This window comes from Tursiops truncatus, chromosome 5 (genome assembly GCF_011762595.2).
Source record: "Tursiops truncatus isolate mTurTru1 chromosome 5, mTurTru1.mat.Y, whole genome shotgun sequence".
Lineage (NCBI taxonomy): Eukaryota > Metazoa > Chordata > Mammalia > Artiodactyla > Delphinidae > Tursiops > Tursiops truncatus.
Genome location: NC_047038.1, coordinates 114,330,138 through 114,344,164, shown reverse-complemented (window position 1 = coordinate 114,344,164; position 14,027 = coordinate 114,330,138). Strand labels below are relative to the sequence as shown.

At 41.8% G+C, this 14,027-nt stretch overlaps 1 protein-coding gene across 3 annotated transcripts in view; it reads right to left on the bottom strand.

Moving 5' to 3' along the window:
• FREM3 (FRAS1 related extracellular matrix 3) overlaps positions 1 to 14,027 on the bottom strand; it is a 57,876-nt gene continuing 43,849 nt past the window's right edge. For 2 of the 3 annotated variants that reach the window (XR_012332154.1, XR_002174657.3), the window contains 4 exons: positions 13,404 to 13,655; positions 4,932 to 5,066; positions 1,492 to 1,814; positions 1 to 790 (listed from right to left, as the gene is read on the bottom strand). Coding sequence is in view for 1 of the 3 variants with exons in the window: in XM_019926525.3 (XP_019782084.1) it covers positions 1,573 to 1,814; positions 4,932 to 5,066; positions 13,404 to 13,470 (444 nt within the window). In the remaining 2 variants the exon portion in view is untranslated. Of the gene's footprint in view, positions 1,815 to 4,931; positions 5,067 to 13,403; positions 13,656 to 14,027 lie in introns of all 3 variants that reach the window. The other variant, XM_019926525.3, reaches the window with a different exon arrangement.

The window sequence follows — 14,027 nt, the reverse complement described above, 5'->3', positions numbered from 1 at the left end:
TTCTTTTTCAAATTCTTTTCCATTATGGTTTATTATAGCATATTGAATATAGTTCCCTGTGTTATACAGTAAGATCTTGTTGTTTATCCACCCTATATATAATAGTTTACATCTGCTAACCCCAAACTCCCAATCCATCCCTCCCCTACCCACCCTCCCCCTTGGTAGCCACAGGTCTGTTCTCTATGTCTGTGAGTCTGTTTCTGTTTTGTAAATAAGTTCATTTGTGTCATATTTTAGATTCCACATATAAGTGATATCACACGGTATTTTTCTCTTTCTGACTTAACTTCACTTAGTATGATAATCTTTAGGTCCATTCATGTTGCTGCAAATGGCATTATTTCATTCTTTTGTATGGCTGAGTACTATTCCATTGTGTATATGTACCACATCTTCTTTATCCATTCATTTGCTGATGGACATTTAGGTTGTTTCCATGTCTTGGCTATTGTGAGTAGTGCTGCTATGAACACTGGAGTGCAGGTATCTTTTCGAATTACAGTTTTGTCTGGATATATGCCCAGGAGTAGGATTGCTGGATCATATGGCAACTCTATTTTTAGTTTTCTGAGGAACCTCCATACTGTTCTCCACAGTGGCTGCACCAATTTACATTCCCACCAACAGTGTAGGAGAGTTCCCTCTTCTCCACACCTCTCCAGCATTTGTTATTGGTAGACTTTTTGATGATGGCCATTCTGACCGGTGTGAGCTGGTACCAGGAGATGACTTCTTGAAATGGCTTCTGTCATGTGCCATGTTGGCTTGAGAATACGTTAAGTCATGTCTGTAATACAAATTTAAAAATGTTTTTACAAGAAATACCTAAAAGATAATGATGGGGCACAAAGATGTGGTTTTCAAAATAGTTTGGAAACTCTAATTTATGTAATATTAGCTGAGGCACAATAATGGTGATTTATATTGTCAGCTTAAAATGAGTAAAGAATTGGCAGTTTGAAGATTTTACAATTCTTTAAATTTTCTTTGTTCTCTCTTGTGATACTTGCATTTTTACACTTTATTGTTTATTATCTTCTTTTATAAAGGAGTTTGCAAAAGAACGGAGAGTTGATGAAAGGATTTCCCTTCTAAGTAGCCCTGATAAAGACTTGTGGAGGAAAACTGAGCAACGGGCAAAAAGGAGGTTTAGGCTTATATGCAAATCTCAGTAAGGGCACTCAGCACTATAACCAGAAAAACTGACAGAGGATGAGGGTCTCTCTACAGTTGAAAAGTGCTTCCTGTCCAGCATGAATCAGCAAAGAAATGTCGACCCTTTTGTTCTTAACTGTTGATTTAATTGAGGACAGTGGGTTTCACTGGCCTTGGTAACAAAGTAAAAGAAAATAGAAAAAAACAAAGAGCACGGTCTAACAATCCTTTGTCGGCTGGATCCTTTCTCTGTTTGTACATATTCATACAGTTACATAAACTAGATTTGCACATATCACTAGAATATATGTAACACCAATGTCAGTTCAATACCATTGATATCCTGGAGTTGCTAAGATCTGGAAACTGTGGTTAGGAGATGTGTTTTGGCTGTTTCCTCTCCCTTGAAGTCTTTCAATCAAAAGAACGACAAGCACTCTGTTTAGAGTCAGTGACGATGTCATTGATGAAAATGGTGGTTTTACTGGGTTCTCCAATTGCTGTGTCCAGAGGCATCTGGAGAAGTAATTCAAACCTCTCTGCACCCTCTGAGATGGGCTGTCCCAGGTCATCAAGGATTGTCAATTGGAACATCTCAACACATACTCCTGGAGCGAAGACCAGTTTTGGGCTGATGCCAACATAGTCTAGCCCAGCTAGTGGGAAAGGAAAGCCAAGAGTGAGACTGCAGAATTCATTGCCAGAAGTTTTCCTTCAGAGAAAAAAAAAATTCAGAGACTGTCTGTAGCATTCTTCTATGTACACAGCACTTTCAGATGCATATTTTTTTGGCTTGATCCTCAGAAAGGGGAAATTTCCATGTTCTACCAAATGCCGCAATAGCCAGTGATCTGTCACCACATGCTCTCCATCACCTTCCAAGCACTTCCACAAAAATCCCACCTATAGACTGACGGCTGTCTGAAGGCAAATTCAATTTGTAATGAAAGCGTTTCCCTTTTCTATTTGGAACTGTTAAGATGATGATCATGACTTTTATTTTGACTAGGTTTCACTCATTCACCTTTGCCAGACCTCTGGTTTAACCTTACAACATTCCGCTCAATTTACTCCGCCATGAAGGCTCTGCTATTTTCTGGGTTATTAATCATTTTGCAAGCTGGCTCACCTGATCGTATCGCTTCTTTGCTACTTATTTAAAAAATCATCCAATGTCATGACAAATTATAATCAAGAGAATAAAATAGGAAACCCTGAGTGATATAGATAACTATATAAATAAATGGAGGAATAGAATATTTACATTGTCTTAAAGTATCTCTCCATAAAAGTCTTCTTAATTGCAAAGGAAGAAAAGTAACTTTATAGTAAAGAAACCTGGCAGGTACCACTTTAACCAAGTGGTCAAAGTTAATACCACCAACAGTGGGGTAAATTGAAATTGGGTGCCACTGGGTAGAATGCAATGAGAATGCAGTACCATCTCTGTGATATTCCTGCTGCAGATTCATAGCGTGAATCTGATTATGAGGAAACATCAGACAAGCCCAAACTGGGGGATATTTTACAAAACTGGTTTGTAATCTTTTTTTTTTTTAAATTTTTAGTTTATATTGGAGCATAGTTTATTTACAATGTTGTGTTAGTTTCAGGTGTACAGCAAAGTGATTCAGTTGTACATATACATATATCTGTTTTTTTTCAGATTCTTTTCCCATATCTGTTATTATAGAATACTGAGTTCCCTGGGCTACAGAGTAGGCCCTTGTTGGTTATCTATTTTATATAGAGTAGTGTGTCTATGTTAATCCCAAACTCCTAATTTATCCCTTCCCCCTGGTTTGTAATCTTGAAAAATATCAAAGTCATGAAAGTCAAGGAAAGACAAGGAACTGTCCAGATGGAAGAAAACTGAACGACATGATGACTAAATACAACGTGTGACTCTGAACTGGATTGTTTTGCTATGATTTGGGGGACAACGGGTGGAACTTGAATGAGGTCTGAAGATGAGATTGTAGTAATGTATCAGTTAATTACCTGATTTTATGCTTGTACAGTGAGTATAGAGGAGAATGTCTCTGTAGGAGTTGCATTCTAAGTTTTTGAAGAGATGGGTCCAGATTTACTGGCAACCTATGGTTCAGGAAAAAAAATGTTTTTACTGGACTTGTCACTTTTCTATAAGTTTGAGATTGTGTAAAAAATTTTAAAGCCATTAAATAATTACATTAAGAAAAAACCAAAATGAGATTACGGTGAAAAGTACCAAGTCAAGAAAGTAAGGGAAAGGGGATTTGGGATCTTACGCACTTTGGTTCAGATCTTAATTCCACTGTTTACTTGTACAAACTATTTCATCTGTTTGAGTCTCAATTTCTTTAACTGCAAAATGGGGATAATTATTGCTACTTTACAAAGGTAGTTGTGAAGATTAGAGATAATACAGCAAAGATGCTAGCACAGAGTCTGGCATATAATAATGATAATATAAATACATATGCATAATTATTACTGTTAATTAACCAACCTGAGCTGATGTCAGGTATTTACTAGATTCTGGAGATTATCAAGTCTAAACTGCTATCTCTGCATATCTCCCATGAATCACCACCTCAAGCATGGATTAGTCCATCCCTACCTGAGAGCTAGCAGATGGGTCATTCATTATTTGTATGCAAGGAGATTTATCTAAATGAATGTTAATGTCTTTTCCCAACCATAAACAAAAAAGCCCAAGGAGCCAACTGGTCTATTCACTTTTGGTTTCACAAATACATATAGAGTGAGAAATAGCTCTGTCTGAAAATTACAAGAAAGAAAGGAAAGCAAGAAAAATAAAAAAAGAGCAAAACAACAACAAAAGAACTTTAAGGATCATCACTGGTGTCCTGTACAGTATGTGATATATTCCCTGAAGTGTTATAACACGTTAATTCTCCCAAGAGCAAGCTCTGGGCTGTAAAGCTGTCTTTAGTTTCCTTAACTGTTTCTGGGGTACATGCTGCAACTGGGTTCACATTTTCATAGATACATTTTCTCTTTTTGTCTTGTCCGTTCATGTAGGTTTTAGACTGCTGAGTTTTATTTGCAGGATTTGTGCTTTTACTTAGTTTTTATCTTTACATATTCTCATGCGTCTTGGCTGTGTATGATGCTAATCCTTAACTCTGCTGCCTGTCCACATCCCAGGAGACTAAAAGGTCCCTGTTACCAAATGAAAAAATGTGGGTATCAACGTAGATGGAAATTTCCCTTTCTTTTCCTGAATCCTACTGTGCTTTTAATGGTTTTTTTTTTTTCCTGGTAAAGCAGCTGACAGGCTCACCAGAGGAAGTGGTGTTCAGAAACATTTAGCTCCACTGCCAACGTCAAGAAAGGCAAAAGGGAGTGGGACATGAGGACATGCTGCTTGAAGCCAAGGAAAATGTCCAAGAATCAGAAGTGAGACCCTCCTACCCTCCTAGGAGCTAACAGGTGCCTGCATTCTCCCAGGAGTTGGGACCTGCTCAGCCATCACAGGTATGCCTTGATCTGAAATAGTGTTTATGAGCAGCTTATGGTATCTACAAATGTTCTCAACTTTGGAAAATTAATTTGGTCCCAGGCAAGTGGTTAATGAACAAATCATAAAGGTTGCTGAATGAATATTCTATTTATTTTATAAACAGCAGAAGTCATTCTATGTGCCCAGGTAGGAGAAACTTTAAATCAGAGCCCATCCACAAAGACTAGGCATGCTACGCTGACAGACTAGACCTTGCCCTGTACGCATGTCATGATAATGATACATTTTAAAATGGTCCGCTCACCTTCTGCTGGTGCCGGCCCTGTCTTCCTGGAGTGCACGGTGACAGAGGACGCCCGGGAAAGGTCAGTGCCTGTTCTCCAGACACAAACCTCCATGGAGCCAGCACTTTCATCAACACCAAAGTGCAGGGCAGGCTCTAGGGAGACACAAAAGGACAAACTGAGACTGCTTCAGCCTCCCAGGCCTCTTCTCCTCTGGCCCCGTGGGAGCCTGGGTGTTTGTCACAATCATCAGACAAGACAGTTCCCACAGGCTCGACAAAAAACAAGCAAAACACACATAAAAAAACACATCAAGGAGTCACATGCCATGGCTTTGATTCCAGGAAGTGCAGTGAGATAACATCAGTTAGAATTGTATTCATTTTTCTGCTTTAAGAGATAGCTGTGGCACAAAGAAACTTCCCAATTGGGAAAAACTGGCCAACTAGCTTGTAACCCAGGTAAAGTCAGCTATTGTTTGGGAAAAGATGGTGGGGAATTCAGGAGGCTTTTTCTCAGGAGAGACGTGCCCTTCATGTTGAGGGGCAGTTCAGCCAGGGGTCTGAATTTGGGGGCTGCGGCTGTGCCTTTTACCATAACATTTGCTTATTACAAAGATAGATAGAAATTCTGGGGATCCTGTTAGCTGAGATGCCAGAAATGCTACCCCCAGAGGCAGAAAAGGGCCCCCCCTAGAAAGAGAAGGCTTAAGGCAGCTGGGGCGGGCATCAGACTCTGAGGGTACGTGGAAGGGGACAGCACATCTAATGGCAGGAAAAGTTTGACAATGAGAAAGTCAAGATTCGGCCAAGCAGACGAACCCATCCATCTCCAGTTCCCCCAGTTCTGAAAAGCAGCCTATGAACTTAGCTGACTCTTCAAAGCTTACACAAGGTTTAGCTGTTACACTAGATAGACTGTCATGAAAAAGGTTTGGAAATGAATGTTCTTCTTTGGACTGTGAAATCCAGAGGCAAACAAATGTAAACACCAGGCAGCAGCTTCACCACGGAGGCATGACTCCTGAGACAGTAAATGGAAAAATCAACATTACAGAGATGATACCTTGGGAAACACAATGCAACGCAGAAGCATATTGGAATGAAGTTTATTAGATTTTGGAAGGTGGAAATCCAATGTAATAAGTACTATTTGCTCAGGATGTATTTTAGTAGATCTCTTCGTGCTGTGGAGAGTTTTACCAAAACTTTGACCATGGTGTATAAGAGCTCCCATAATCTGACTTGAGTCCATTCTTTCTGGAGTCATAGTGTACGACCCCTGACCCTGTGCCCTGTGTTCCAGTTACACTAGCTCTCCATGAGCCAGCACGGCACGTGGTCATGGCCTCCATCTTCGCTGGTGATGTTCTCTGAGCTGAAACTCCCTTCCCAACATGTGAATTTCACACAGTTCTTCTGTAAGACTTTGATTGAGTTACCTGCTTTGGGAGGCCATATCTGCCCTTAAGAGGTTAGTTGTTCCTTACCCCGTGCTCCCCTGACAGTTTGCATTGCTCTATAACTGCAGTGATGGGTCACACTTGCTAGTTGCTGTCTTCAGGTGCACTGCAGGTAGGAGCCTGCACTCAGAGAAGGGTGGGGTGATCATCCTCTCATTTGACCCAGAAGTTTCACTCCATCTCCCCACTGTTGCTAATAGATGTTTCAGATACCTCCAAGCCTGGGACAAGAAAGAGGGAAGAGAGGCAAGGGGAGCAGGAAAGGTCTTTCTTGATGGGTTTTATCACGGTGATCACATTCTCGGATCTTAGAAGATGGAAGAAAGCAGATTCTGTTTCTCATGGGCACTTTTGTGTGTTCTTTGGAGAGTTCTTGTTCCCATAGTTGGGTATTTCTCATCTGCAGTTCCCTTGATGAGGATGACCACACCCCTATCCTGGCTGGTCACTTAATTCTTCCTCAACCATCAGCATTCGGCAGTGCTTGTGCTGGGGATTGTTCATCCCTCTAGATGGCGCTTTTGGACAAGACCTAAGATGGTTCCATTCTGGCTCTCTATTGCGTGCATGGCTCACATCTGGTCCATGGCAACCCTCCTGCATCCTTTGCCTTGATAAACCCTAGGAATACTGCCTAATCCCAATGCACTCCCCCTTTTTCGCTCATCCATCAAAGCAGCCAATCAGCTTATCTCCTACACTGAGACTTTCCAGGTAGAGCCAGACCCCAGTTCTCTGTATCCGCCACAGTGTAGGTGACACGCATTACACTCCCCAAATGGTCTTGTGATTCAGCACCTCTTTGAAAAGCTAAATATTAAAGCCACCATTCTTATACACTGTTCTGTGTTTTTATCAGAGCTCTAGAAGCATCTCAAGATCAGGGACCACATTCCACATGTCTTTATGTCTTTATACCCTTAGAAGCACATCGGCTGGTATATTATAAGTACTCAAGAATTTGTCGAGTGGATAATTTTAACTCACTTCTGATATACTTTGAACTTATTACAAAAGTTTTTTTTTTTTAAGTTGGGACCAAGTGATCTTTTTTAGCACAGAAATTATTCTGTGTGGTATTGCGGAAGGGAGAGAGGTAAGAAAGATAAAAAAAATTTTTTTGAGTTATATTACTGTTCAGAGAAAAAATGTAAGAATCAAGCCTCTCTGAGTACAGTAAGATACACGATGTAAGAGGAGCACAAGTGTCACTTAGAAGAAATATCATGAAACTCTTCTGAGATGCTCTGTAGATTGAACATCAGGAAATTTGTTGAAATAGAGAAGAGAGCATTATCTCCAAGTCGTCTCCACCCTAGCTCTGTCTAAAAAAACTGAGGTGCTGGCAATAATTCTTAAGGGCGGGCAATTATGAGACTATGTTTTGACCACATCATACTTACGTTAAATGGATGCCATAGGTGTGTTTTTACCTCCTGTAAGAGAGAACGTTCTTTAAATGGAAATAAGAAAGAGAAATATGACAAGGTAAAGCTTTCAAAAGAGATGTGACCATCCTTTAAAAATGAGTTCAACGTCCAGATTCAGAGAAATTTCGTGCCAAGATCCAAAGAGGACTTGCAGCTGAAGTGACAGAAATACTGTCGGTAAACTTTGACAAACTACCCGAAACAGGATAGATGCCAAAAGATGGAAGACTGGAAAATGTTTTTTCAGTTACCTCAGAAGAGAGAATAGATTCTGGAAACAAGCTGGTATGTCTGATCGCTAGAAAAAGTCTGGGACAGCTTATTTAAACAGTTTCCGAATGTTTGGATAAGAAAGAGGTTATGCTTATGAGTTAATATCAGTTCTTTATCATCTAGTTTCATGAAATCAAATTTAATTTTTTTTTTTTTTTAGTTAAACAGACATCTATTGGACATCCTCTATGTGTTCTAAATGTGCTAGTTACTGGGGATGTAAAGAGATGTGCGTTCTCGTGGTTGAGGTTATTTCCGGTGTGATAGGGCAGCCACACCGATGCCCATCAGCTAAACCCTGAGTGCTTTGACAAAAGAAGGAACCAACCTCAAGGCTCTGAGGGAGGAGTCTTGGGAGAAATAATGCTGTACTAGAGTCAAAGAATGAATGACAACCGATCCATCAGAAAGGGGGGAAGAATGTTCCCAATGGAGTGGCTAATATGAAAAAAGGCACAGGGGCATGACACAGCCTAGCGTTTGTGTTTCTTAGAAACGTGTAAGGTGAGAAGAGATGAATGAGGGAATGAGTTTAGAGAGGAAGGTAGAAGCCAGATCCTGCAGAGACTTGGATCCATTCAAAGTAGATGGGACTTCACTTTCTAGACTCTCCACAGAATGTGGGGACCAATTTTAAGCAGTGGAAACGTGGTTGGTTTTTCGTTTTCTGTACATCTGTCCAACTTCGGTGTGGGCCACAGATTGAAGGAAGAGTTAGGGCTACTGATCAGGAAGCTCTTGCAATTATCCATGTGAGACAGAGGATGGTTTGCACTATGCACTGGTACTAGGGATGGAGTGGAAGAGATGGATGTAATGTGTCCTGAGCAGCATCCAGTGATTGGATGCAGGTAGCTTCTAGGATGCCCTGCACTCGCAGCTTCAGGAGAGTGGGGCTGGGTTAGTATGATCACGTCTATAGCACAACCAACCATTTCAGCTCAAGTTCGCTCAGCATAGAACCGAGGAAAGATAAAGCAGCCAAAAGAATTTCAAAAATGGGCTGCCTGCTTTCAGCCATGTTAAGAGAAAGAATATTTTCACTATGGACCTTGAGGGTCTAGGACCTTCAACAATTATTTTTGGCCAAGCTAGTGGTGGTTCTATTGGCTTGATGGCGTTGCTAGGATCCCATTCCCATACTCATCGGCCCTTTAAGGAGAGGGTATCAAGCAGAAGATGCTGGTTTTTCCTAAGCTTAGCAAAGTGCTCGATCCTCAATAAATGTTACAGAATCTGAAGGCAAGCTCCCTGGATCCAATAACTATGAACAGTGACTTTCTCAGAACAGTATGCAGCAACTAAGTTTGTTTACACTGAACAAAGACTCTTCCATCACTATTTCTGTACATGATTTTTTTTCTCCCATTGAAAAGCCTTCACGAGTTTGAGAATAATTAAGGATCAAGTCAGATGTAATAGAAGGCAGGGAAAAGAGCTTATTTGACTTTGGGTCCTATACTAAGCGCACGGTACGACACTATGAATGTTTCTTGAGTTGCTTGTTAAAAATCTACTAAAGCCATTTCAAACAATATTGGAAGTAATCAATTGGGTCGTACATTGAATTCTGTGTTAATTTTCTTCCTTTATTTGCTGTATTTTTTTTCTTCCTTTTTCTATTTGGCATTGGAAATGTCTGCAACTTCTGAACGTAGGAAGATTTAAAACAACTAAGGTTTTAAAGTAAAAAGTAAGTGGTGGTATGGCAGGGCTCAAGGAGGAAATATGTCCTCAAGAAATAGATCTTAAGACATATTTATTTTTGTACATTCCTGCATTTAGCTCTTCCTACAGGTTAGTCCGATTTAGCTCATCTTACTTATTTTGTTGTTCACATAATGACTTTGTAGTTCATATAATACTGTGGCACTAACAATTCATTTCAGGTGTTCCTGCCTTTAGGTTTTTTTTTTTTTAATTAATTTTATCCAAGTATAGTTGATTTACAATGTGTTAATTTCTGCTGTACAGCAAAGTCATACACATATATACTTTTTCATATTCTTTTCCACTATGGTTTATCACAGGATATTGTATATAGTTCCCCATGCTCTACAGTAGGACCCTGTTGTTTATCCATCCTATATATAATAGTTTGCATCTGCTAGTCCCAAACTCCCAAGCCATCCTTCCATCACCACTGCCCCTGCAACCCGTCCACTGCTTGGCAACCACAAGTCTGTTCTGTTTTTTTTTAAATTAATTTTTGTTGGAGTATAGTTGATTTACACTCTTGTGTTAGCCTCGTTTTTTTTAAAATTTCATTTATTTATTTATTTTTGGCTGTGCTGGGTTTTCTGTGCGTGGGCTTTCTCTAGTTGCGGCGAGCGGGGGCCACTCTTCATCGCGGTGTGCGGGCCTCTCACTGTCACGGCCTCTCTTGTCACGGAGCACAAGCTCCAGACGCGCAGGCTCAGCAGTTGTGGCTCACAGGCCCAGTCGCTCCGCAGCATGTGGGATCCTCCCAGACCAGGGCTCAAACCCGTGTCCCCTGCATTGGCAGGCAGACTCTCAACCACTGCGCCACCAGGGAAGCCCATAGCCTCGTTTTATGGATTGGGAAACTGAGCCCCAATAGCTCCACTTGCCCGAGGTTACGTGGGAAGGTAGCGGTATCCCAGACTCAGAAGCCAAGTCTTCAAGCCCCCAGTCCTGGCTTTTCTCACTCTATCATTTCACTTCCCCATTCTCTTCTTTTTTTCTTCTCCCATTTCTTTCCTTGTGCACCTTGACCACTAATTAGGTCCAGCAGAGAGTGAGCACGGCTACTGTGCTGGCATCACTCTTCGGCTACAGGAAAAGGTATGGCAGTGAAGATAAAAGGAAGTGAAAGCTATAGGTATACCGATTTCAACTTTTTCATGTTAATTCCTCATCACCCTAGAAAACTGAGAACTGGTTATGAAAAGAAAGAGCTACTATGAAGCAGAGTATGTAGAACAATGTAAAAGAAGTCCTTACATCCATAACTTTGCTTCTTTCTCTCTCATTTTGCCCGGCAAACAACTTCTGGGCCTCGAGAACTTGGTTCAGGCAAACCTGTCCCAACCTCTCAGTAAGAGATAGGTGCTCTAGCTATAATGCTAATCAGAACCCTGATATTGATTTTATTTTATTTTTTTTGCGGTACACGGGCCTCTCACTGTTGTGGCCTCTCCCATTGCGGAGCACAGGCTCCGGACGCACAAGCTCAGCGGCCATGGCTCACGGGCCCAGCTGCTCCACGGCATGTGGGATCTTCCTGGACCGGGGCACGAACCCGCATCCCCTGCATTGGCAGGCGGACTCTCAACCACTGTGCCACCAGGGAAGCCCTCCAGCATTTATTAGTTGTAGACTTTTTGAAGATAGTCATTGTGACTGGAGTGAGATGATACCTCACTGCAGTTTTGATTTGCATTTCTCTAATAATTAGTGATGTTGAGCATTTTTTCATATGCCTGTTGGCCATCTGTATGTCTTCTTTGGAGAAGTGTTTTTTTAGATCTTCTGCCTGTTTTTTGATTGGGTTGTTTGTTTGATATTGAGCTGTCATACACATTTTTTTTTTTTTTTTTTTTTTTTGCAGTACGCGGACCTCTCACTGCTGTGGCCTCTCCCGTTGCGGAGCACAGGCTCCGGACACGCAGGCCCAGCGGCCATGGCTCACGGGCCCAGCCGCTCCACGGCACGTGGGATCTTCCCGGACCGGGGCACGAACCCGCGTCCCCTGCATCGGCAGGCGGACTCACCAGGGAAGCCCTATCATACAGATTATTTTAAGAAAAAAATAGTTATCTTAATTCTAAGGGGTCAATTTTTGAAAAGAAATTACACAATGAAGAATGCATAGACTTCAGAGTCTACACTTATTCTTAGCCCTTGAGACATGCGAAAATATATTTAGGAACTGAACTTAGTCCTTGGCAATTTCTTTTTTTTTTTTCCAAGGCTTTGATGGCTAGCCTCTTTTCCCCCCTTTATTTATTTATTTGGCTGCATTGGGTCTTAGTTGCGGCACACGGGATCTTCATTCGAGGCATGGGGAATCTTTTTGTTGTTGTTATTGCAGTGCATGGGCTTCTCTCTAGTTGTTGCGTGCGGGTTTTCTCTCTCTAGTTGAGGCGCACGCGCACTCAGTAGTTGTGGCACGTGTGCTTAGTTGCCCTGCGGCATGTGGGATCTTAGTTCCCTGACCAGGGATCGAAACTGGGTCCCCTGCACTGGAAGGCAGATTCTTTACCACTGGACCACGAGGGAAGTCCCAGCAACTTCTTTTTCTTAGTGGAGCAAAACTGGCCTATCGTACCATTCTGAGATCTTGTCCACAGGGTGGGATATCAACAAACAAACCCATTTAGGAGACCAAACTAACAAAAACCAAACCAACTTTTAATCTCATTCATATTTTTCTTTGTTCTAGAACAATATAATACATAAATTTGCCATCCCCAACTAAAGAGCATATACACTCTTCAACCTCTGCTCCATCTGGTTTATCGCTTGACATAGCTCAGTTTCATGGAAGCTCTGTGCTGTATCTATAAATTCACACCAATTTGGGGTCTGTAACAGCAGCCCAGTCTAGTCCTGTCTAGATCTGAACACAGCAACCCACAGCCACTCAAATCCTGACAGAGGCGTATTTGAGAGATGAAGCGGTCAAACTAATTTGAGACTCGCAATAAAATAGTCTGATCCCGTCCCTGTCTTTATCAACATTTTCTCTTGAAAGTGCCTCTTGTGGAAAGGACAACTGAGGCCTAAAAAAGTAACACTGGGCTTGATGCTTATCGAGTCTGGGGGTGGGAGGGGTTGGTTCTGAGAGGTGAGGAGCCCCCTATTCTTTTCTGGCTCTGAGTTTCAGCTGGGAGTAGAGCCAAACTCCCCGCCAGGTGGGGCTAGGAAGAGAGATCTGGATGCTTACACGTGGGAGCCCCATGGTACCCTGGTACCATCTGTAGACTCATGTACTTTCTGTGAGGGAGGCCTTTGTTGGGCTGCTAAGATGAGTGTCTTTGTGGGGCGGTCCTGGTTGGGCGATCACTTAACCTAGGTCCTCTCCTCAGCTTCCTTATAAGTCTTAGGTCACCTCCTTGGGACGCGCTTTTTAAAAAATTTTAATAAACTCATACACAAATAGTTAATCTTCCTGCATTGCTGTGTTGTCCTTGGTGTTGGTGATACCTATGTATTTGAAAAGCCACTCAGAGCCTTTGGAGAAGGAGAAACATCAACAATTCCTTTAACAGACCTTTTAAGTTTGATTTGTCTTTCAACTGTTGAGGGAAAGTACGAGAAGAAGGCAGCTATTGACAAGAGTGGAGAGCAGGAAATGGACTTACCATCATCAGGGTCAGCCAGGATAATCCCCTTGGCGGTGGGGAATTTGGCCCGCAGTTGTCCTCCCATTGGCAGGCTCAGTGAAACGCTGAAGGATCCCTCCTCTTCATAAAGAGAGTCATTGATGATCAGGATCCGGCAGGTGTTCTCAGCCTCATCCTTGTCAAAGCGGAGGATGCTGGTGTGATCTTTTGGACGGGAGATGTAGTCAGAGAAAGACAATGCTGTGGAAGAAACGGTGCCTGTGGCAGGACCTGAGGAAGTAGGAGATGGAACAGAGAAGGTGAGAAGAAATGGAATTCTAAACAGGATAACTGTTCCCCACCTGGGTCTTCTTCAAACTCTTTTTAGACAATAGCTATCAGAATTATAAGGCACACATCTCTTACAGTCACAAATATTAGTATCGTTAGTAGAAGGTTTTTAGAACAGACCCTGGTATTTTGACATGGTTCATAGTTAGTGGTCTTTAAATAGGGTATATATTGAATAAGGTTTGTTTAGATTAGGGGCTAAATAAACTGATGGATCATAGGGTGGTGGGTCTGGTTTAGCTTAATTTGTTCACGTTATAGATTGGAAAACTGAGGTACAGATAAATTATGACCAGAGAATCTATACTATGA